General features: G+C 35.5%; 1 protein-coding gene across 6 annotated transcripts in view; it reads right to left on the bottom strand.

Annotated features, from left to right (window-relative positions):
- The window catches only part of atp2b1a (ATPase plasma membrane Ca2+ transporting 1a), an 80087-nt gene extending 58518 nt beyond the window's left edge, over window positions 1–21569 (bottom strand). Inside the window, exons 1-2 of one of the 6 annotated variants that reach the window (XM_088647175.1) lie at window positions 21157–21569; window positions 498–934 (exon numbers count right to left, since the gene is read on the bottom strand). In XM_088647175.1, coding sequence (XP_088503301.1) covers window positions 498–696 — 199 coding nt within the window. In that variant the 5' untranslated portion in view covers window positions 697–934; window positions 21157–21569. Of the gene's footprint in view, window positions 1–497; window positions 935–1885; window positions 1905–20453; window positions 21033–21156 lie in introns of those variants that run through there. The other 5 variants (XM_088647174.1, XM_088647178.1, XM_088647173.1 and 2 more) reach the window with 5 other exon arrangements.
- Window positions 21570–24226: the final 2657 nt, after the last annotated feature.

The raw sequence follows: 24226 nt of genomic DNA, 5'->3' as shown, positions 1-24226 counted from the left end.
ATTTACAAACAAGTTTTTGCCTTTGCTTAATCCAGTGTCAATCATATTTAAAAGGTTTTGTGAAAGGACATCTAAAGAAAAGATTAAATTACTACATTTCTACAAATAATAAAAAAAAACACTTCAATTTGGTTAACTGCCCAATGACTTCCTAAAATCCAAAGAGCGTGTGTGAAACCATAGGCTGCTATATGAAATCAATTTACTTTAGAATCACTAGCATTGGATGAGATCCAATGTCAATTTCAAATCATCTTCCAGTTATTACGAAGGAAAGAGATTGGCATTTAATAATATCCATAAAGATTAAGAAATCCACATTTGCAATTGTTTTGTTTCAGTAAACAATTTCAGCATGTTTTCAAAACCTCAAAGGTTATGGTCACACTTTTCACTTAGAATGCTTTTCCGATATGTTTTGCTAAATATGAAATATTGTCAAATACATATGACAAAACAACAATAAGGCTCTAATTTAATTACAAAAAAACAGTTACCTTCAATTGGTGATGTTTTCAATCTTGCACAAAGTCCTGGAACATCTCCATAACAATCCTGTATCTTATGTAATCCTTCGGCTCCACGCAGTTCCATAAGAACTCGTAAATCTTTAACTGTGCATCCAAACTCTCCTTCACAGTTGGCTTCAGCCACTGAGTTCTTCACACCACTGTATGCCACTGAATTATTCGCCATGGCTCCAGTACTATATGCAGCTGCAACTAGGACAGAAAAGTGCTTCCTCCGCGAAGAAAGAAATCCTTAGTGATCAAACCAGATCCTTTCCATACACCTGATCAAATCCTTCAAAGATGTATGAAATCAGATTCCAGGATGCATGATGTTAAATTAAAAGTCATTTTCTTCAGACTGTCATGGCTATTTTTTCATGGCGATGGGTATCTCAGTTCGTAAGGATGAACTTTGCAAGGACCTGAGAAGAGAAAAAAAAAGTACTTAATTAACTGGTATTAAGATTAGCATCTGTGTGCACATCAAAGTGGGAAAGATTAAAATAAAGACTAAAATAAACCTTGTCAGTAAAATACATACCATTACTAAACCCACAATTTTTTGAGTGAATAGGATAAATGGAAATGCAAAATTACATCTTAAAAATGAGCTAAGACTACATTTTAAAATGGAATAATACATCTCTTCTTGCTGTATGATATCTGCTACAACTAAATAGCCAGTCTTTTCCAAAGAAACATCATCATAAGTAAAAATCAGGTGAAAATACAATGTAGGGGTCCAAACAATCTATTGGTCTGTTCTGAAAATAGCTTGGATATACATACTACTAGACACTGGCAAATGTTCAACATGAAATACTAGACTTTCGAAGGAAAGCCATCAGGACTAATCTGAGGATCACCGTGGGAACCAGCATATCACTGCATACATATCATACAAGATATGAATTAAAATCACCTCAAACCACTAAGCCAATATTTCAAAATATTCTTTACCTAATTGCAAATCACACCCATGATTCACATGACTTGTGCTTTTTTAAGGGAAATTGCAAAGATTTATTAAATTATATAACAATATAACTACCAAAAAAATAAAATGCAATAATTCATACTCCATACCATTATAAAATATTTTGAACACATCAGAAAATGCACAGCTATAACTAACGGAACATTTTTAATTCTAATAAAAATAGAAGCAGGACTTGATGATTTGGTGGCTAAATAAAAATAGAACAGATGTTTCCAAATCTTACAGCAATGAAAACCAATCAAAAATACTTCAGAAAAGTGTTAACAGGTTAATATTTGAGGCAAAGAACACATATACACTACACAAGACAAGAAATTCAACAGCTACTATACATGTAAAAAAAACTATTTGTGACAATTACTAAATTACTTACGTAACACATCTTCCTTCCCCCATAGCAACCAAAAAAGAATAGCCAGGGTCAAGAAATATAGAACCCCTTACATTCTTCCACAAAAACATTCATAGTACTTAACAGTTTTACTGACAATTAGTGGGAAAAAAAACATGGATAGTCACTTTCCGAGTTAAGCTCATGCTGATATTCCTTCTTTAAAAACACTATGACCTTCAACGCACACTCTCACCACTGCCTGCTTCATTACAGGAAAAGGCTCACTAAATGATTATCTCAGGAAAGCCTCTCGCTTAATCTAATTAGGCAATCCGAAGCTTCAGAAAAGATCCACAGCCTCTCCTGAGCTTCCTGCTCTCAAACATAACTCACAAAGAGTACAGAAAGGATTTTACTGTAAAAAATAATCAAAAGCCTACAGCCACTAAGCAATGCCTTGTTTAAACTTCGCAAATAAATCTTCACCATAAAGCAAAACAGTTGCCATTCTGTATAAGGAAAAATCTATTTGATTAATTTGTTGGAATCACTACCAAGGAATGTACCATGTTAAGGTGATGGGAGGGGGGAACACTGATATTGCATTCTCTAGAAATAGCTATTAAATTCTTCAGTAATGGTAAGGAATCATAATTGTTTTCATGACCTCATTTTTTCAAGCAGCACAGAAAGACTGAAGGTTATTTGATATCTCTCCAGGATCAAAGCTTTGCTAGCATAATACATTTCCTAGTCTAAGACTGTAGCCTTACTCAAAGCAAGCTAACTTTTAGTTGCACTGCTGCATACATTTCCACTCTTTATATTCAGTGCATAGAAGTTTTATCATAAGCTAAACTTATTTTGTGTATTTCTTAGCACACTTTGTAAAATGTGATTGCATTATAGTTGGAAAATAGGCTCTCTTAATTGTACAGGTAAGAAAAATCAAGTTCTAATCTCTACATCAAGACAAATCCCAAGACAAAACCAAAACCTCCATACAGATCAAAGACAGATTTGTTTCTTCGAAAATTGTAATTCAGGTGCACTTCCATTACAATTAACCTTGACAGTGTTAATTTTACAACACACTCTTTAGTTACAATGAATTGTGTACTATGTACAGTTTCTTGCTGACAAGACAGATCTTAGTTGCTCAGATGATTAGTTATAAATACCTATGCAATCACTTAACGCAGTTTACAAAATTACAAATGAAGGAAATGAAACGGTCTCAAAGGTAAATTCACATTTTTAGGCCATTCTTCTGATTTTTCAGATGAAGGTCAAGAATTGTTCTTCCACTGTTTCCTAGCATGCTCAGCTCAAATTACCTTAAATTGAGTCCTTTAAAGCACATAAAGGAAAAAAAACATTGTTACTGGTAATTATATATTCTATAGCTCATAAAACATTTTCCGAAAGTACTTCTCATAGACTTTCATTGGACTGTATTAAAAGAAGGAATCATTTCAGAACTAAATATACAGACAGAATTTGGAACAAAAACCATAAAATCTGTCCTAAATCAAGCAATAACTAAAATATTTTTCAGAAACCCAAATGCATGCGAGTTATGTAACAAAATGTTCTAAAAGTACAACAATTTGTCATATGACTGACAGCAGCAATTAAGGATTCCCAGAGCAGTTGGTAAAAAAGAAAAATTCTATCTCTGTATAAATTCTGATTCTGACCTAATTCTACTGTATTTGACAGTTAAAAACAGTTATCAAACTGTTCTTTTCCTCACATATATTGCATTTCTGATGCAAGTGCCCAAATGGAAGATGAAGGAAGTGCAAACATTTGCTATGCAGTGATAGTTTCAGGTTGCGGAACAGGTCACTTGTCTCAACAGTGGAAAATCATTGTGATCAGATCTCGGAGCACACAGCTGGCATGGGAGGGTAGTGCAAGGGGAAAGAAAATGTTGTTTTAACCCTTTCCTGACCCTGTTGAGGGAACACCTAAACTAATTTAGCTGCTTAGGTTATTTTAAAATACAATATCAACAGACAGAAGGCCAAATCAACTACAGCTTTAACCTGCTTGTTTCGAAAAGCATAGGCCAAAAAAGAACAGCATGAAATTATAATTTTGCAAACAAAAAAATCAGCTATCACAATCCCCTCCTTCCTTTACACATTTACTGTGGCCCACACAAATTTACTTCCTTTTCAAACAGAAAACTGGGAATCGAAATCCTAAAAGCCTGCTACTAAACTATTTTGCATAATTCTCTTTTGACCAATGTACATATTTATTGGACTTTGTTTCCCCACATTGCTGTTGATCATTTCAGTCTTGGAGTACACAATTAGATGTGTTTTTAATATACAAAAACACAGCTAAATGCAACAAAAAAATCAGATTGTGACTGAAAAATCCCCAGCACATAGTGAGAAACATTCTAAAAGATTGGCTCAAATCTCAAAATTTTTAAGTAAATTAGATCATATGGAACTAAGAAAGCTACTCTATAAGCTTATGTCCTAAATTACATTGAAATGTCAGTTACTGAAGTGTGCTTAGATAACATTCAGTAACTGGTACTAAGCAATCATTTTCAGCTTCAAAGTAGTCAGTAGGTTGTTACACTGAAAAATAAACAATAAATACAAAAATAAAGGTAATTCCTCTCCTCCTTTTGTTTAAATAAAGGAAACAAAGGGTACATGACTGGCAAACAGAGTCCATTTGCATGCCAAGACTTACCCAGTGCAAGTCAAGGACAGCAATTCCAGGGATCCCTCATTACTAGGCTGCTATGGCTGGTTATTTTTAGCAATCCCTGTGCAAGTCAGTCCCCCACTACTCCTCCCCATCCCCCACTCTGGCAGTGCTTGTAACAATGTTCTGTGAATGTGACCCCCGTAAATGTACTGGATATGACGCATGGAGTTGTGTAACATACTCAGAGTAGAGTACCACCGCTTCAGATGCAAAAACACGATACATGATCTTCTCCTTTACAACATGCAATTTTTAAGTTCAACTTATGAAAGTTACCTTAAATAGTTAAAACAAGTTTCAAATGAAGGAAAAAAATCTGAGAAAGTTATATTTAATTGTAGAATATTAATTTACTTCAAACGATTAGGTATAATGAACTGCAAATCATTTAAAAGATTAGCAATAAAATACATAAAAGTTGGGAACCTAATTAGCTGAACAGCCTTGAATATAAGGCTTATTTAAGGATAGTATGTTTTAAAGAAGTTTTACACAGTGCAAAGGCTACAGAAACCTAAATGTAGACAATGGGTGTAAGTTAAATTAAAACTTGCCTATCATGGGATTAATCTGCTAAATTAAGCCTGTTCAACTAAATTGGTGAAATAATTATCAGTGATATACAATGAAGGTCTTCTGGTTGTACTGGCAGAAAATTGATTCTAAAAAAGGTTTAGCATTCTAATTTAAGACATCTCCCCCATTTTTTAACAGTAGTTTCATGCAATAGCTGAGGTTCCGCTATACTTCAAGTCAAGCATACAGTATAATTTTAAATTTTAACTATGTGGAACTCCACAAGCAATCTACGCAGTTGCAGAAAATACAGTTTAGGTGACCTAAATTAAATTCCAAACACCAGGGGTAATGTCTTATCCCCAACTATGTGATTCATTAAATATTTAAAAAAATCATAAAAGCTATAAACTCAGTTGTAGAAAAGCAACCCCACCATGTCCATTTATCAATTAACATGAAACTGTAGTATGCAGCAAAAATGGAAATATCACTAGAGAACTATCCATCCACAGTACACTTTGTACATTGTTCAATACAACTAACAGCAAATTAAATGTTTTTAACAGATACTAGCAGACAAAGGGTACTGTTTTTTATATACCATGCCTTGCAAAAGTATTCCGACCATAGAATACTTAAGACATTTTATTACTTCCAAGCATGCAATCATGATACTTTGAAAATAATTTGCTAAATACTTAAATTACACCACATATTCAAAGCAAAAACAAAAATTAAATCATTGTATAAGTATTCTAACCTTTTGAAGAGGCAAAATAAAATTTAAATTTTCAGTTAAATTCAGGTCTAAATCTAAAACTTTTAAAGAACTGAATGCATCATTTGGAAATTTCACAAAATGAGACACCATTGGAAAACACTGAATTCATTCATTTGGAAAATGAGTAATGTAACTCACAATAAGATGTTACACTATCATGCTGAAAACATCTACACAATATTATAAATATCTGTAGTCTTTAACTAGCTCATTAACTGATGCAGATGAAAAAAAATTCACCTACATTTTACATAATGTATGACAAATCATTTTAGTTTGTGCAAATGAACTGTATACGTCTTTTATTGTAATAAAGCATTTGCATTTTTTTCTGCAAGATATTTTACTTTCGAGAACAATAATATAATCTTAGATGGAGCGTTACTGATACCATCCATATTATACTATTATTATAACAGCATAACTGAACACAGATTTTGAGTGCAACTGCTTAACTCTGGTCAAAATACAAAAAACCATGCTTAACTGAATTTCACACCAGTATCCTATAGACAAACAGGGTGCATGCTAAAAAAGTTTGGGATTTACAAACTGAACTACACCACTTCATATCACATCCAAAAAACATCTTAAATGAAAATGGGTACATTTAGCTACACAATTTCAAATTGCTGGAACAATTCACAATTTTGATGTACCTTAAATGCTATACATCATGCTAGTTTAAAAAATGCACAAGTAAATCAGTTTGTTTTGTAAGCATTCTTGTGCTTCTGCCTTAATGGGAATTCAGTCTCACTCAAACACACAAAGATTAACTTCTGTGACAACAGAGCTATTGAATATTAGGTAACAGGAGTGGAAATAATTAAAGTGGGTGAACATAAAGGAAATGAAAATGGTATTGTCCCACACTAATACTTAAGCAGGATATATAGTTGAGGAATAGACTATAAAACAGTAGCTTCCATTATATTTCGAATCCAATGTGTAGCACTACTGCCAGTTATACAGAATGAATTGCTATCTTATTACTTCCATGCACACAGTAATGGTCAGATTGATTCAATTATATTAAAAGTTCTGGACAGAACAACTAAAGATATTTTAGTTTTAATCAAGACTGTCATCACTGCAGAGTCTTAGTGTCCCATTAGGATCTCACCCATTACATTTTAGAGCAAAAATAAAATTAAGTGTGGCTGTGCTTTTCAGTGAGAAAGTTTTAAATTAAATGCATTTTAAAATGTTACTACCATTTCTGCTATTAATGACTTTGTGTCGATTCAAGTTGGTAATTTCAGAATACATTCTGTATTGGATTCAACAATGAATGCTGAAGCATTAAGCTTAAGACACAAATATGAAAGGATTTATAGAAATGATTTGTGAGAAATTAAGTCTGGACACAAAAGATTCACAGAGAACAAAAATGTAAAATACAGAAAATCAGTGCTTTAGGTACCATTTCAACCACTGGTTGCAATACTTAAGCATTTAAGTTCATATTAAAACCCGGTTTTAAAGGTGTTTGAAATGATGTGCTCTAAGCTCTGTTACTCTTTTACATCCCTGAACATCTAGGATCTCAAGATCTCATAGCAACTGACAGCAGTAACCCTTAAAGTTACTGGCTACATTTTGTTAAGTAGCCTCATATCCCAAAACAAGCCCCTAAAAGTGACAGTATGTGTTTAAAAACAACACTAAGTTTTTTGTGGGTAAAAGACTGTTGTTAATCACTTTTCTAAATTTTGATTTTATAACAAAGCTGATACTTCGATAGATCCACACATTTTTAACTAATGGATGACAATGCATCATTGCTAGTACATTAATAAACTGAATTACACCATGCCACTTGCACTATGCACTAGACTCACAACAGAGCAGGAACTTTCCCCCCAGATAAAACCCTTCTACCATAAAACCTATTTATAGAAAGAATATCCACTTTTTACTAATGATAGCAGAAGAGCAATGGTTTTGAAAACAAAAACCATTATTCACACTACATACTAATATATGGTGGCAAATAGATACAGACAGCTGTAGAAGTAACCACTGGGGGAAAATGACCGGGATGTTGTAATTAAATGATGTTTTAAAAACAGCAAATCATGAAATGTGGATGATATCCAATTAAAAAACCCTTCTGACCTTAGTAGCCTATAATACAGCTCGGCATTTGTCAATAGAAAATGGTACACATGCTTGCCTGTACTGTATTTTGTTGATACAGTTTTCCAAATGCATGCCCCTGTGCCTGAGGCAAAACAATTCAGATGTTCTACAAAGCATCCCACAACTACAGAACTGCAACACCTATTCCAGTGACTAGAAGACTTCAAGTCCTCAGAATTTATTAAAATTGAATACTTGGCTATATCGTTACCATAACCGAATCGGGTCGCATTGAAGTTTGATGCATCTAAAACCGAAATTTTATAAAAATTGATCTAAGGATAACCAAATGTTTTTCAAATCAAAATGCACATTATTCCTCCACAGGACTGCACCATAGTTACCGTTAGATAACATTAACTTCAGCACCTGAAATTAAACTGTTAAAAGATACCCACCTCCTACAGAAGTTAAATGGCACAATGGTAAGGGCTCTAACAATACCAGAAAGCCATTTCAGCTGCCGATCAACAAAGAGGTTCATGCAAAATTCATTGAAAAGCCCAAATGGAAACATAACACGTTCAATAACAGATGTTAAAACAGCACATCCAAAGAAATGACAGTACAAAAGAATGGACATCTAATAAAACCATTATCATTAGAACTTTCAACTCATTTGAATTCAGGTCATACACTATCGTTTGATATAAGAATCTGTTCTAGACAGAAACAAATATAAATAAAAAGCTGAAGCATTCTTATTATACAATGAATTTACAAAAAAATTTAACAGATTTACTATGGATCATACACAAGAATTAATCCCCACCCACTAGATAGTTTGGGTTTTCTTTTTACAACACCAAAAGAAACATAACAGTTAATTGAAAAGGATTTCAAGAAAACGGCAATGCAATCTTGAACTAGGTACAGTATGTTCACGTTTTAAGACAAAGTCATGTCAATATTTATTGACAACCGAGCTGATCAAAAGGGAGTTTTTATGTGAAACTCACAGGCTTGATACATTGATTAAATGATTTAGTGAGTGGCATGTGTTTGCTGCAGAGGAATAAGGAAAAGTTAATCTAAAACAGAAAAATGTATTAAGATATACCTGAAGAAGCCAAAAGTTTTTTGTTTTGTTTTTTTTACAGTCTATAGCCACAACATTTTTTCCACTTCTTAGCATGGAATTAACCTCACCTTGTTCCTACTGATTAAAAGATACTAATATATACTGCATATAACATACTGATTATCCAATTGTCATCAATTTGATTAATTGATCACTCATGACCACCCCTGATGCAGTCTCATGACTTTGACTTTAAGTTACCTTATTAGAGATGACTGGATACAGATGAGGTGATGTAACCTGGAAAAGCCTGGAACTTTGTGCCCCACTTATCAAGTGATCACCTTAATAACATTAGTACATTGGTGAACAAAATTGTGGACATACACCTTCTTATGGATAAATCAAGATTTAAAAAAATAATTGATTTCTGGCCTGATGAATGTCAGTGAGTGTGTACAAATGTTCTAATAATCCTTGAGTATAACAGACCACTCTATGAAGGAAGACCAAGTGTGGTGTGAACAAGACTGTCTAGTCTCTACAGAACTGCATTCGTGACAGCAACCTGGTTATACAGCATTCATCGGGTCTTGAGAAGTTACTTGCTGTCCCATTCTGGGCTCATTCTGAAGCAACATTTCAGCAGGACAATGCACATTCTCATGTCATGTGAAAATGACATGTCATGTGACATGTGAAAACAATAGTTTTCACATGTCAGAGGAGAATCAGATGGTTATACTGTGACATATCTGCTACACCTGAGCCCCAGTGAATATATTATATACTAGGAAGACTTAGTATTTAGGGATCAGATACCAATGAACAATCACGTGCTCTCATCTGACTGTTCTCTAAGTGGCTAAAACAAAGGTTTGGCAAAGCATCTCATGATGACAGTTTGGTGAGCTCAATACAATGAAGATTTCAAGCAGCCATTGCCTCAAAGGATTTGTCAACCACATTCTAACTTTCACATTATGAAATTTACATAAATGAAAATAACCCAATACCTAAGGTCAGTGGAAATCATTGGGTTTAATACAATCAATGTTTGCGTTTGTTTTAATTTGACCAAATATATACATGGAATAACCTAAAATTAAAAATGTATATTATCTTCTCTATAATTCCTAATTTCATTAACAAACAAATTTATTGACTGCAAAGCAAAAATAAATTTGACTTTACACAGTGCTTAGTAAACATTTTGTTACTGTAAAGACAGGCATTAAAAATGCAATAGATTAGTATTGGAAACAAAAATCTTTTACATTTTTCAAGTCTTAGCAGATGCACTTACACATTTTTCTTTTATCACTCACACTTCCAGCCAATTTACCATAACTACCACCCTTAAAACAGAGACAGAAATAAATTAAAAATGCGAGCTACACATGCAGGTTAGGATTCTTTCGCATGAAGTAACTTATGAAGATTAACTAGTACAGTTCCTGTTGTATACTATAGAGAGCATGATCAACTAAAAGCCTAATTAATGAAACCTGTTATAAAAAGTTGAGGTATCTGTTAAAAGTTTAAATCATTATTAGCACTAACATGTTATTAATGATTTTAATTATTTGGTAATGTGTTGTAAATTTGTTAAGAATATCTTTCAAAGGCTATACACAATACTAAGTCAAACAGGATGTTTCACAGATATAGTATCATTTTATGCTTGGAACCAATACATTCAGCCTGAAAGAGCTGCATCTCAAACCAATTCTTAAACCCTAATTCAGTAAATGTGTTTGTGTAAACATGTAATGAACTACAAAGTTTCAAAGAACTTGTAACTTGTGTACTAGAATAACCATGAGGCACTGTGCACTCTGTAAGGGGTTATAAGATCTACCCTTCATGGGCAAGATTATTTTTTTACTAGGGCACTGTCTTCTACAGTAACCATGACCCTTTCTGCACTCATTAAAGATTTAGAAGACACATTTTCATTTGACAAAAAAGGTTGTATATGGCTGATAACATCATGTGACCAATCGTTTTAAGCTATGGACTACAACTCCAATAGTCACATATTCCTCCTGCAAGCCTGCAATAGTCACCTCTAAATGTTGAAACACATTAATAATAAAATAATAATAATAATTATAATAATAATAATAATTGCTTACACTTATATAGTGCTTTTTCTGGACACTCCACTCAAAGCGCTTTACAGGTAATGGGGACTCCCCTCCAATATGCAGCCCCACCTGAATGAAGCGACGGCAGCCATAGTGCGCCAGAGCACTCCACACACATCAGCTATCAGTGGGGAGGAGAGCAGAGTAATGAAGCCAATTCATAGATGGGGATTATTAGGAGGCCACGATTCGTAAGGGCCAATGGGAAATTTGGCCAGGACGCTGGGGTTACACCCCTACTCTTTTCGAGAGACACCCTGGGATTTTTAATGACCAAAGAGAGTCAGGACTTCGGTTTTACATCTCATCTGAAGGACGGCGCCTGTTTACATTATAGTGTCCCCGTCACTATACTGGGGCATTAGGACCCACATGGACCGCAGGGTGAGCACCCCCTGCTGGCCTCACTAACACCTCTTCCAGCAGCAACCTTAGTTTTCCCAGGAGGTCTCACATCCAGGTACTGACCAAGCTCACACCTGCTTAACTTCAGTGGGTTGCCAGTTGTGAGTTGCAGGGTGATATGACTGCTGGCAAATGCTTATTAAGATAAGCATTTTAAGCAAACCTTTGATTACCTAAATTTGACTGGCTGGTTTTATGGCTCCTTGAGACCTAGTTTACAGACATTACCTTGGATTCACCCAAGTTCATTCCAATCTGTCATGCAAGGTTGAATGGTTGAGGAATCAAATGTGGAGGTCAAACTATATATCCTGAAAATTGAAATCTTTCTGAAAACTCACTTAGGGCTGTGTACAAACTGTGAGACTGACATTCACCCAATTTGAATGGCATGTTTTCAAGAAAGCAACTTGTCATGAATCTTGACAGCCAACTACCTGCTTTAAGCACTACCTTTGGCTTCATTTAGCTTTAAGATTTTTGTCTGAGACATTTCCTCAAACTGTCTAAAAACTAAGATGAGAGTCGAAACGTATGTGGCAAAGTAGAATTGTTTAACCGTCACAACTTCAAAGGCCTTTGCAATCCTGGAAGACTCCATGAGCTTTTACCCAGGGCTTTAGATTTCGTATACATTTTCAAATAATGGCAGAAGACAAAACAGTCATAAAAATTGAGTTCCAGAAACCTTGTTGCTCGGACCCTGAATTTCAAAATTGTTGAAGTACCACAATTAATAGTAATTGTTCATGTTGTACCACCAGCACCCTACACTGGAGGAAAGGATTCTAATCATGAGGCCATCCCACCATTGAGAGTTCATAGGTTGGCAATTAACTAGTAGCTTGCAAGCCCAGTAGGGCAAATAACTGCATATTAAAAGACATCAGGCAAATATCCACTCCATAAAAACAAATAGAATTTAACAGATTTAGTCTCCAAGAACAACTTTGTATTTCACAGCAGCAAAAATATCGTTTGCTGATTTTATCACAGTGAAAAAGCTGTTGGTACTTTGCTTGAAACACCAGTGATCTCATTCTTGACTTAAGATCCTGGCTTTTCTAATTATATGGAGCTTTTTACTGCTTGTATTCATGATTTCAGGAGACTGATATGCTCTAAAACTGTAATGAAAAAGGTTCACAAAAATGTTATTTCAATTGTGCTCTTTACTGAATTATCTTTTACAACCATTTATTTGCAATACCCTACACTACGTGATCATCTCCCGTTCACACCAATTCTTTGGCTTTCATTGGCAACACTAACTTTGCACAAAGATTGAAAAAACCTGAGGGCATTCTAAGCTTTGTGGGAGTTAGAAATGTTTTTTAAAAAGCACAAAATGGAATGCAAATCATGATGGAGCAAGATTCTATAGATTTTTAAAAAGCTGTTGATTGCACAGTTTAGCATTTTAAGATTGTTATTTACAAGTGTATTACATCTTTAAGGAAGGACAACGTGAAAACAGGGAAGGTAGTAAAAGCTGGTAAACTAACGATTGCCGTGGACTGGTTGCACCTGAGGTACAAAAATTGTTTTAAAGCACAACAGTACAAAATGTGAAATATAACAGCAAAATAATAAAACATTCCAAAATAGTCAGTATGTAGGCCTATGAAAAATTTTATGAAGAAAAAAAGGAAAGACACACATAAGTGACAGTATGAGCATTATTTAAAACATCTCCAATCCAAAGGGATCACCCCTAGACACATTCAGGGTTTTGCATACTTCTATAAAGGCCAGGAAGGCAGCTGACCAAACAAATGCTGACAAAATCTACACAGGAACCTATATAGTAATACTGTTATGTAACAGCATAACTCTCAAGTCTCACGCATTAGGACCAACTCTCAGTCTAATGCTTTGTCTGAAAATCTCACTTTTGTATCAAATCTAGGTAGATTTAAAAAAATGAAGTAGCAAACGAAAATTAGAAAAAGTTACAGACCCCATTAATGTTAATGTCCAATCTCAATTTTAGATGGAAAACCTCACACATTAGGGTTTTGGATCCTTGAGAACTGTGTTAGTAATCGATGACCCCACCCCAAAATATTCAGTCTTTCCTCACAGGTGAATCATCAGGTCACAAAAATACTGTCTATGCTTCCCACTTAATTTTCAAAGTGGTGGAAAAAAAAAAGACATCTTGCCTGAGTGAGCGCAAAATAATAAACAGCCTCTCAATAGTAATTAGAACACAATGGCTTGGCACATACAGAAAATAGCAAATAGCTACACATTTCAAGCATAAAAACCTTCCTCAGGCAGCATCTTGTCAGCCTATATTTTTTACTAAGATACTAGTTAACTAGTTTCTACTAAGACACCAGTAGAAACTAGTTAGTTCACAAGATAGTACAACAACCTATCGGAGGGGGGTTAGGTTACCACCTGGTCTAAGCTTTTTCCTGCAGGGAAGCGCTGTATACCAATCAACTGAAGAAACGGGTCTACTTTTTCTACAAAGTTTTTAAGAGTTAATGAACTCCACCAGACAAAATACTGAAACTGATAAAAGAATCAAGTGAACAGCCACACAAGTTTGACAGAAGACCTGTTTGTACAAGTATATGTTAGCTCAAACAAAATTTGAACAAGAATCGTGTAGCACAAGTTTGACATCCTCCTATTGCCAAGTGTTACCAGCTACACATGAGTGAGATCTAAAACTTACAAGCATGTAATGCAATTTTCTTTTTCTTTTAAAATATTGATATTTGAAAAGGGTGATTTCCTAATATAATGCTGAGTGCTGTCTGTTCTATAGCTATAAGGTAAAATGCTAAAATAAGAGGTTCTCGGCCTGTATGAAGCCAGGGACCAGCTCATCTAGCTGCCTTGGTTAACTGTTGCAGACCACAGCCCTTTTAAAGCTAAGCTATTGCTACCCTCTGTCATTTCTGTAAGTTTTGTGTACATTAATTTTTAAGCATAAGGCCTGTCTGTAGTGTTTTACATGAAATGAAAGCGCACACACTGGGGTTCTATTAAAAGGTCAAAGTCTGGAACTCACCCTGTTCAAGACAGATAAGAAAGGCAATGGCACAAACCTAGTACTGGGAAAACAAGAGCACAACACACATTTATGGTTTTGTGTACATCCTTTTTAACATCAACATAACTGTGTTTACCCAGTCTTTTTTTAAACATTTGACAACCCACCCTACTATAGACTCACAAGGCATTGTATTGCTTAGGAATAAAAAAATACAAACCTGTGCAAAAAAACTAGTGGAATCGTTAAATGAAGAAGCAGATTAACAGATGAATAGTGCAATCTAGGCATTGCTAATATAAATCATATATACCTGAAAATAATGACAAAATATACAAAAAGGCTAAAAGAATTTAACAATATACAGCTACTAATGCATCACCTAACATAAAACATACATTTAGCAATATCCTATTTTATAGACTTGTTATAGACATTTCAGTTTTTGCTTTGGCAACGAACAATGAAACTTCAACATGAAGAAAACTTATAAATTGGATAGAAATTACACATTGCACTGATGAGCTATTGGTTCAAATATCTGTTGTGCTGGCTCTCGGCATTGTACAGTGAGAATGTGAAACCAAATATTTAAGCAGGGAATTCATCTAGTTACAGAAATATTTTAGGTATTCTACTTTTGTATTCTTACTGTAGCTCAAACAAAATGGAGGTAAATTACTTACACATAACACATGGAGCAGAGCTAATACGGCAGCATATAAACTTACTAAAAATGAGCATAATTTTGTAACATTGTGCTCCCTTAACTCATATTCATTAAATATAAAACTGTATTTTTCTGTAAAAAATGAAGGGTACAAGGTGAAGGTCCACAATCCATACGGTACCAATAAAAAATACCCTTTGAGGTGCAGATGCGTAACTAAACGTCCACTCGAAAAATCTGATTACTGTTAAAGACATTACTCCAAATTAACCACTCAAATCAGTACAAGACCTCTCCTAGAAAAGCCAACTGAAAATTGTTTTTAGCACTATCTAACTAGCTCGAACACCTATGAAACACCACACACAAGAATATATTGCCACAGAAGTTAAAATAGCACTATGATATAAATTCTAGAAGAAAATGAACTCTAAGACCTTTATATAAAAAGTACTGCAAATAAGATTTTGGATGGTCCAATGTAATGAAAATTAGAGTATGTCACGTACAAATAGGTTTTTAGCAAGTGATGCTCAAGAGATCACTTATCCAGTTAATATACACACATACAAACTGAGCAGTCAAGATTATCTGAAGATAGTAGACTATTACTTATAATGGGCAAGACATAAGCGTGACAATCAAATTATGTTAAAACTCACAAAGTAAGCAAAAGCTACATCAAGGTGAAAAGGTTCCTGGGTATTTAAATAAGTACAGTAAAAACTAAGCAATACACATCGAAGAGGCAAGGGGCAAACTCATTTCATAGATTGAATAGCGTGTAAAAACAGGAAAACGAAACTGCCGATAAGCTCTGTAAAACAGACTTACAGCCCAAACTGTCTAAAGGATTCTTTGGGAAGAATATAAAGAAAAAGTTGAAAAGCATTTGCAACAGTAATATGCAGAATATCAATGGTCATGACTAAGATGTAAACTTCATCAAGACAATTCAAATAAACAGGATATTACATTATACAGTGCAAGGCAGGCTCTTTACACTCTACAGTTATAAACAGAACAGTGTCTAAAGCGCAAACCAAAGGTGAAACAGACTTTTTTGTCTATAGAGGTCTATAATTAGCATTCTTCTTGCATACTGTGAAGTATTGAGTTGAAGTACCTTCAACAAATTCATTAGCAAATCAGAGACTTTTCAACCTTTGCACAATTGAAGAAACCTCAAATGCAGCAGAACTTCATAAAATAAACCAGACAGACATAACACCAAGTAAGTTAGTCCTGCATCTTCAGACTTCTGCGGTTACAAGCACACAACTTCATTTCCTTTAAGGAGAAAGATCATACTGATTACACTGGCAGTGCTATATTTCCCTTTTCCAAATGGAGAATTATTTCTAAAGAAAATTGATAGCAAAAAAGCCCACTTTCATTGACACAGTAAAGTTTCTAACATTCATGCAAAACTTTCACAGTACATATGAATGAAATGTGCTCAAATGTAAAAAACAAATGCATTTAAATAAAAGTAAGGAAGACTTCCAAAGTCCTGTGAGTTTGTAAATACCTCAGATTTAGTTGAAAGATGGCAGCAAATATGATGGTTCTATTATATGGCAGACCTTCATTGAACTGAATGAGACAATTACAATTACTGTAGCTAACAAGAAACCTTGGCAGCTTATCTGCTAAATCTTAAGAATTCAATAACTAGTTTATTGTAGTTACTTCAATCTGTAAATATTACAGATTCTCATACTTATACTCTTACCCATTTCCCTAACATATCAATTATATAAATATAAATATACAAATATACTTTCTAAACCACCACAGGAAAATGTTATGTTAACTATAGCTGCTGTAATGCAGTTCACAATCATATCAAATATCTGAATACTGTATTTTAGATTGTACCTTGATGCTAATTCTGTTCAATGCCACCTCTGATAATTACATAACCTATTTTAAAAAATGAACGATAATACAAAAAATATACCTTTGCTAAATCTTAAGTCCTCAAAAGAGCTCTAATTTTCATGTATTTTATTAATTTACATTTCCTTAATAGAATCTCATGTTAGAATGCATTGTGTAGTTATTCAGACTTAAAGGGCAAATCACATTCATTACTGTGCAACAGACCTAATTGAGTCCAAATTCTGCAGAAACCTAGTCTTCCAGGTCAAGTTAAACATAACCCTGCTTCAATGCTTTAACTGGAAATCCATAATTCAAAGCTCAGTGAAATATTAGATGTGAGCTTCACATGTCAATTCCCAAAACAATTTTATCTACACTGAATGAATTTTGATTCAAATATCCTCAACTTAAATGCAAAATTATCACTTCATTGTTAAAAAGTATCACTGTTCCATTCATCAATACAGTTGCAAGAAAACAAATAGTTGATTTTCCATTAACGGCAACTGATTTAACCAAAGCATTTTAATTTCAAATAACTAAAACAAAAAGGTTAAATGATCCTTCTCAAGAGAATACCATTTTGATTTGTTTGTGACTAGCAGCAAACATGTTCCTTTCAACATTGTGAATCCCAAATAAAACAGTATCCAAGTTTTCTATGTAAGGAGAACAGAAACACAAGAAATGTAGATGAAAAATGGATACAGATACAACCGCTTGATGTTTAATCTTAATAATATAAACACCTTTGAGAAAAAAATTAAAATATTTGCCTTTTACCAACTGAAAATGTACATACTTTAAAATTCAACAAATCCAGGACATCCATTACACTGCTCACCATTATTTAAATTCCAATCTTCTATACTTTGATTTTGGCACTGACAAGATGCTTATGATTTAATCACTTGATCATTTCCCCATCTATCTAAAACAGGATCATATTAAACATTAAAATATTTCAGGTCCTTAAATTCTTGAAATAGCAAGCACAACTTGTGGTACCATTTTTTAAATCTAAATGTTTAAGAACAGTTGCATATGTTACCAGATAATGCAAATCGTATACATCTTTTCATTAATATCTGAGGATGTGGTTATTTCCGTGGGCCCCTATAAAAATGTAAAGAAGGATGATACTTATTTTTGCACAGTTTGTCATGTTGCCGTTTCCTGATTGTGAAACCTGATGAAATCTATCAAGCCTGCTTTTGTGCAATCAAGCCACAAGTGAAATTAGTTTTGGTCCAAAAGCCTCCATAACCTCATTTGGCAATCATGTAGTTAAAGGTTATTCTATGTGATGGATGAGGTATTCATTAATGAAAGCATCCATCAAAAGAGGAAAAAGTATTTTTAAATACTAGGAAAGAAGGTATTAACTGAGTTTTACAGAGTGCAATGTGGTTAACATTCTATATCCTACTTCAGATCATAAAAATGTTTTTTCTCTACTTTATTGCATGCAGGTAACATTCAGATGTCATTTAATATTTAAGAACACTGATTAACATTCTGAACCATCTGACACTTAGGTTAATTAAATAGCCTGTACTGTGTGCATTTCTTTCTTGTGAACAATTCGATTAAACTGCTCTTCCAACAAGCACATGTATGGCATACAACACTCAAAAGAAGGCAATGTAGTTTTAATTACATGAACAAAGTGCTTCCGAAGTTAAAAAAAAAACTCGAACACGTGAACACTGTAAGAGTGATGCGTTAATGACAGAACTTGGTGAACTTTTTCAGCACAACTTGCGGTTAACTTTGTACCTCCCAGCTTGCATCGGCCCTTTAATGCACAAGTTACAAGAGCAGTTCAAGATATTCCTGCAGAGAGAACCAGGGATGCCATCGGACCGCTGATAAATGAGCTTTTGTATATATACACACATTTTAATATGGTAGATGGGGGATGGGGTGGCGATCTGCATAAAACAAGAGTCGTCTTCTAGCAGCAAAGTCTCTTAAACATCTATATTTGGCGCGTTGAGTCACTTAGCTAGCTGATATCACACGCCTATTACCTGGCGACAAGAACAAGTGCATTGCCATTTAAAGTACATTTTTTGTACGTGAATAGACTTAACCAGCTGTTGGTTTATATGGTTCTTTCTCTTGCATGTTAAACAAGCGTTGCTGTTTTTTTCCTAAATCTTCGAAATTAACTGATATTATACCAGCATATACAGTCAGCCTTATTAATATGGACGGAAAAATACGACTCTTTTCGCATTCAGGAAGCGCTCGTGCAAGTTGCCTTTACAACCGATTGACAGGACTTCAGCGATGAAGGCAATAGGATTCCTATAAGCAATACAAGCCCCTTCAAGAAAGAGGGACCGAGGTACTGGACAGCAAGTGTCAATGAACAGTTATCCCTCGACTGTCAGCACGGCGGAACGCAGATCCTGTAACTGAAGGCGAGTCTGGTCGGAACAGCTGACAAACAGGATACCAAACTCTTCCCCATCGGAACATGTTCTGCAGCTGCAAGCCGACGACGTACGGCCGTTTGTGCTCGGTGCATTTGCAAAGAAGACTCTTTGGAGAATATAAACTCAAGGTCAAACGGCGCGTTGTTTCTCTTATTGCAAACAAATTAATAGGATTGAAGCGCGCCATCGACGAAGCCGGAAAAAAAATCAAGTAAGGCAAAATAAAAATAGGTCATCATTCCCATTAACATCCATTACAGACTCTTTCCTGCACATCGGGGACCTCGACAACGGAGGTAATCTGGCTATAAAATTAAAGATTTCTGACAGGAATTGTATTTCTTCCGACTCCTGATGCTACCGGGTCGCAGACTGGATTTCTGGGTTTATTATTCCTTTAAACTTCGACTCCCGCAGACTGCACCTAGACAGATTTGGATCTGGGGTTTCGAAAAATAAAGTTTCTCTATACTGCGAGGAAGGCAAAAAGCAGTGAGCTAGGGTTATTTTAAAAGCTCGGCCTATGAACCCCGAGGAAGAAAATCTGGTGTTATATTGATTTTCCTTTACTTCCCATAGTTATCTTTGCTCAGATCACGTACAAAATTCATACAGCGGAGAAAACGAGCGAAGCAAAGTGAAAGATACGCAAGACAAACAAAATATCATTCATATTTCAGTACCCTAACGTAGGTTAGATTGAAATGCAACTGAAGGCGAATCCTGCTTCATTACATAAGAAATGTCTGAAAGTGCAAAATTACGAGTTACCTAATTAATCGGACTCAAGATTGAACATAATCACGTCACGAACCTATAGAGAAACGTAGACTTACCTCCATCCAATAAATCCTCTCCAGAGTGCACGAAAATTACGCTTGACAATGACAGCTGAAGCGAGTCTTCCCTTTCAACCTTTTTTTCCCCAAATAAAAATAAATAAATAAAATTCAGCCGAGTCAGAGAAAAGTGTTTCTTCCTTACGTGAAGAGAAAAACTTCACTTTTTTTCTTGATTTACTCACTCCGGCTTGAGCGAGTGGCTTATGAGCTTAAGAGCAAAAAAAAAAATCTATGCACGCGTCTATCTAAAAACGTTGCCTCTTTTCAGATAATGACCGATGATGATCCTTCTCAACGGAAGCTCAACAGGACAAAAAAAAAGGAGCCTGTCAATTTAATCGCCGAACAACTCAATAAGGGTTTCCAAATGCAACCTAAGCTAAGCGAGTTTTCCGCTACTCTGCTCGACTCCTCATGCAGTGTGTCGGGTAGGTGAAGGGAGGGGAGGGGGGTCTTCCCAAAAAACACCGATTTTAAAAAAACCAGCGCGACGTCACCCCCCACCTCCGGCCCCGCCCTCCCAGAACCGCGGCGCGCGCCGCGGAACCGCTTTCAAAATAACCACCGGCTGTCCGCCTGCGACTCACCGGCCTGCACGGACACTCCCCTTGCATTGACCCCACGCACAACTACCACAGAAAACACGCTGTGTCCTCTCCCTTCTCCTTCTTTCTTTCTGAAATCCCAGGAAACCCACTTTTTGCGGCTCGGCACAGGAGGCAGGCAACAGGGGTGCTGTGGACCTCACGCGGTCGTGCGGGGAGCAGGAGAGATGGTGATGGTGGTGGTGGGTGGGGGGGGCTGTATTCTAAATAAGGCACTCTTGCCTCGGTGAGCAAAATAAAGATAAAAAAATGAAAGAGGGGGGTTAACACTCACTCTTCTCTCCTGTATGCTCTCTCTGTCCCCTTTCCCCTCTCTTTCTCTCTCACTCTCCACTAGCGCTCTCTCCCAGTCTGTCTTCGGCTCCCGCCCCTCTCAGAGCGTCGCTTCGGGCATGTGACGAACGTCAGGAGGAAGGAGTGCGAGTGCTCATGTAGCGGATCCCTATTGGCTGAAGTGCAAAAAAAAAAACCGTCGCCTGTGGAAACGGTTACGTCACCAACTCGCTACCCGGATGGAGATTCTCCGTCTCCTCCTGTCTGTCTACTGGTTTGCTGTGTAGTGTACTGAGCCTTTAAAAAATCTGCATAGCTGTGCTTGGTTCAGCCTGTTTTGTTATGCAAACCCCACCCACAGTCTGGAACAAAGTCTTTCCCGGCGGCTAATTAGACCTGACGTCATTATTTCCATGACGTAGCTTTTTTCTTTAAACCCTTCTTTCTGCAATGCTGCAGCTTTGCTCCAAATGAACTTTTTTATTCTGTTCCGTTGAATTGCAGCGCAAAAAGTTCTTGGTGAAAAAGCATTTAACTTTGAGTTAAAAAAGCTTTACTCATTTTGTATGGACTTTCGCGAAGACAAAATATAGGTTGCATCAAATATGTGGAGATTAATGCTTGTGATATGTTTGTTCTGTCTAGATTTGACAACGCCTTACTTTGCTCAAAATCTAGCGATGTAGCCTTTACATTACACAAACGGATTTAGCTCCAAGATATTAAAAATACACATAACACCAACTGACAAATCACTATGCAAACTATGCTATGTATAAGAAGTGTTTCTTTTAAGTGTTTAAATGGATGTCTATACCTCAGCTTGTATCTAATAGAGGCTTTAACACCTTCTGTTTATGTCTTTGAAGTCATCATTAGATGAGTATCAAACGTGGTTTCCAGGGGGAAAAAATCCAGTAAGCCTTTCAGGAAGACAGTGAATCATGTTAGGCTGACGTGTAAGTTTTATAGTATTAAACCTACGATGGTGGAAAGTAGGCGCAGACATTTTGGGTTTAGTTGTGCATTATTACATTGGGTTTTCTGTGTTATATTTGTCTGCATGCAGACGAAGGGAAAAAAGACTCACCACAACCCCTCTGTGTAAACATGTCAAATACTGTACATTCTCATTCTTGCTTTGACTTCCTCTTCTCTTGAGTTATATCCTGTTTTGAAGGTGAAGAGCTTTCTAGCATGATATGATTAATCAGGGTGCACAGATGCAGTGACATATATACAGTATAAAGAATACCAAGATAAGCAGACGCTTTAATAAAATGTTCAAAAATTGTGACATTTCTCAAACGTCATCTGATTATCCCACTTTGACTTTGTACTGGTTAACTATACTGGTTGCATGTTACAAATAACAGACAAGCCAATCAACTACACTTAATCAGGTATTATTATTAAGTAATGGATTTACTGTATTTGCACCAGGGTCTAAGCTTTAAAAAGTATCAGTACTTTGTGATCAGTGAAGCCTTCCACTTCCTGAGGCCTGGGCTAAGCTACACCCCAGATCAGAAGTATTATGAATTATACTATTTCCTCTTTGCACTATGGGGACACTAGTTCATGTAATAAAATAAGTAAAATTAATATATTTTTAGATTTTTCTTTTCTGATTAATTTTTAATTAATTGCTGTTATTAGAATTATTTGTACTGTAAAAGATTATGTCATTTTCAGGAATTCATCTCAAAGCCGGTCTTTTAGCCTTTTTCCATTCTCACAGTCACGGATGACTCTCTTCCATGAACCCGAAGGTGAGTGAAGATACTAATATGGGATCTGCACATTTTGTGGTAGTTTAAATAGGTACTGTTAAGTCATATACTGTGCACCCCAGTCATAATGAGCTGTTTGTTTTGCTTCCTAATTCTATCATCTTTTATTCTCAAAGTGACTGGCTTCCCAAATCTTCTTCCTCCATCTAATTAAAGTCAAGGGCCATAAGCTCCTGCACATTTATAAAGAAGTTGCATTTCTTCATGCTTGCTTTGTACTGCATGCTGGAGCATATTTTTATCTCCAGCATCTTATTTCTCAGCTGGCTTCAGTTTGTTTAATGAAGACAGCACTAGTAGGCAGTCCCATTTCCTTAAAATGACACCACTATGTTTAAGTGGTGTCATTTTAAGGAAAAAATGACACCTCTCTCTCCCTCTCCTTCTCCCTCTGTTGTGGTCGCTGTACCGGACGAACATCGACTAATAAAGCACCCTGCAATTTCCCTCACGGGATCAATAAAGTATCTATCTATCTCTATCTTAAGTTCTACCTGTTGACACGATCAGCGTGCATTTGTACATCTAAGGAGTGAGTTTCTCCTTTATAGATACTTTTTATATAAACACTTGTATTAGTATTACAATTCTACAGGTGACATATGAGTAGTTCTGAACATTTTAAGATCGATTCAATATTGCATCAAGAATTGATGGTTTCCTACTTAACAAACAGAAGCTTTTTCAGAGGTTTCTTTTTACCTAGATGTATCTCCCAAAGGTAATAATTCTAATACTAAAGTGTGGGAAAAAAACAATGCCAAATCACACAGTGCACTATTACCCTAATGGATTTATAATCAACACCAGAACAATTTCCTCACACTAGTAAAACGTCAATTCACCATGGATTGTTAACCAGACTAAGAGTTGAATGTGTAATTTATTATACTACAGCTTGTTATTTATTCATTTGGTGTAAACGGGTTACTTTAAACTGCCTGTGGAGAGGACATAATGTACTGCCTCACAACAGGGAAAAAAAAAAACAGTATAAAGATTTATTTAAAAAGTAATTGCTTTATTTTATCATTTGTTGCATCTAAAAAATCAATGACATCATTTTGACCTCCTACATTTACATAAGTTCCCCTTT

Source organism: Lepisosteus platostomus, chromosome 9 (genome assembly GCF_059453375.1).
Source record: "Lepisosteus platostomus isolate fLepPlt1 chromosome 9, fLepPlt1.hap1, whole genome shotgun sequence".
Classification (NCBI taxonomy): Eukaryota; Metazoa; Chordata; class Actinopteri; order Semionotiformes; family Lepisosteidae; genus Lepisosteus; species Lepisosteus platostomus.
This window is presented reverse-complemented; position numbering and strand designations above follow the sequence as displayed.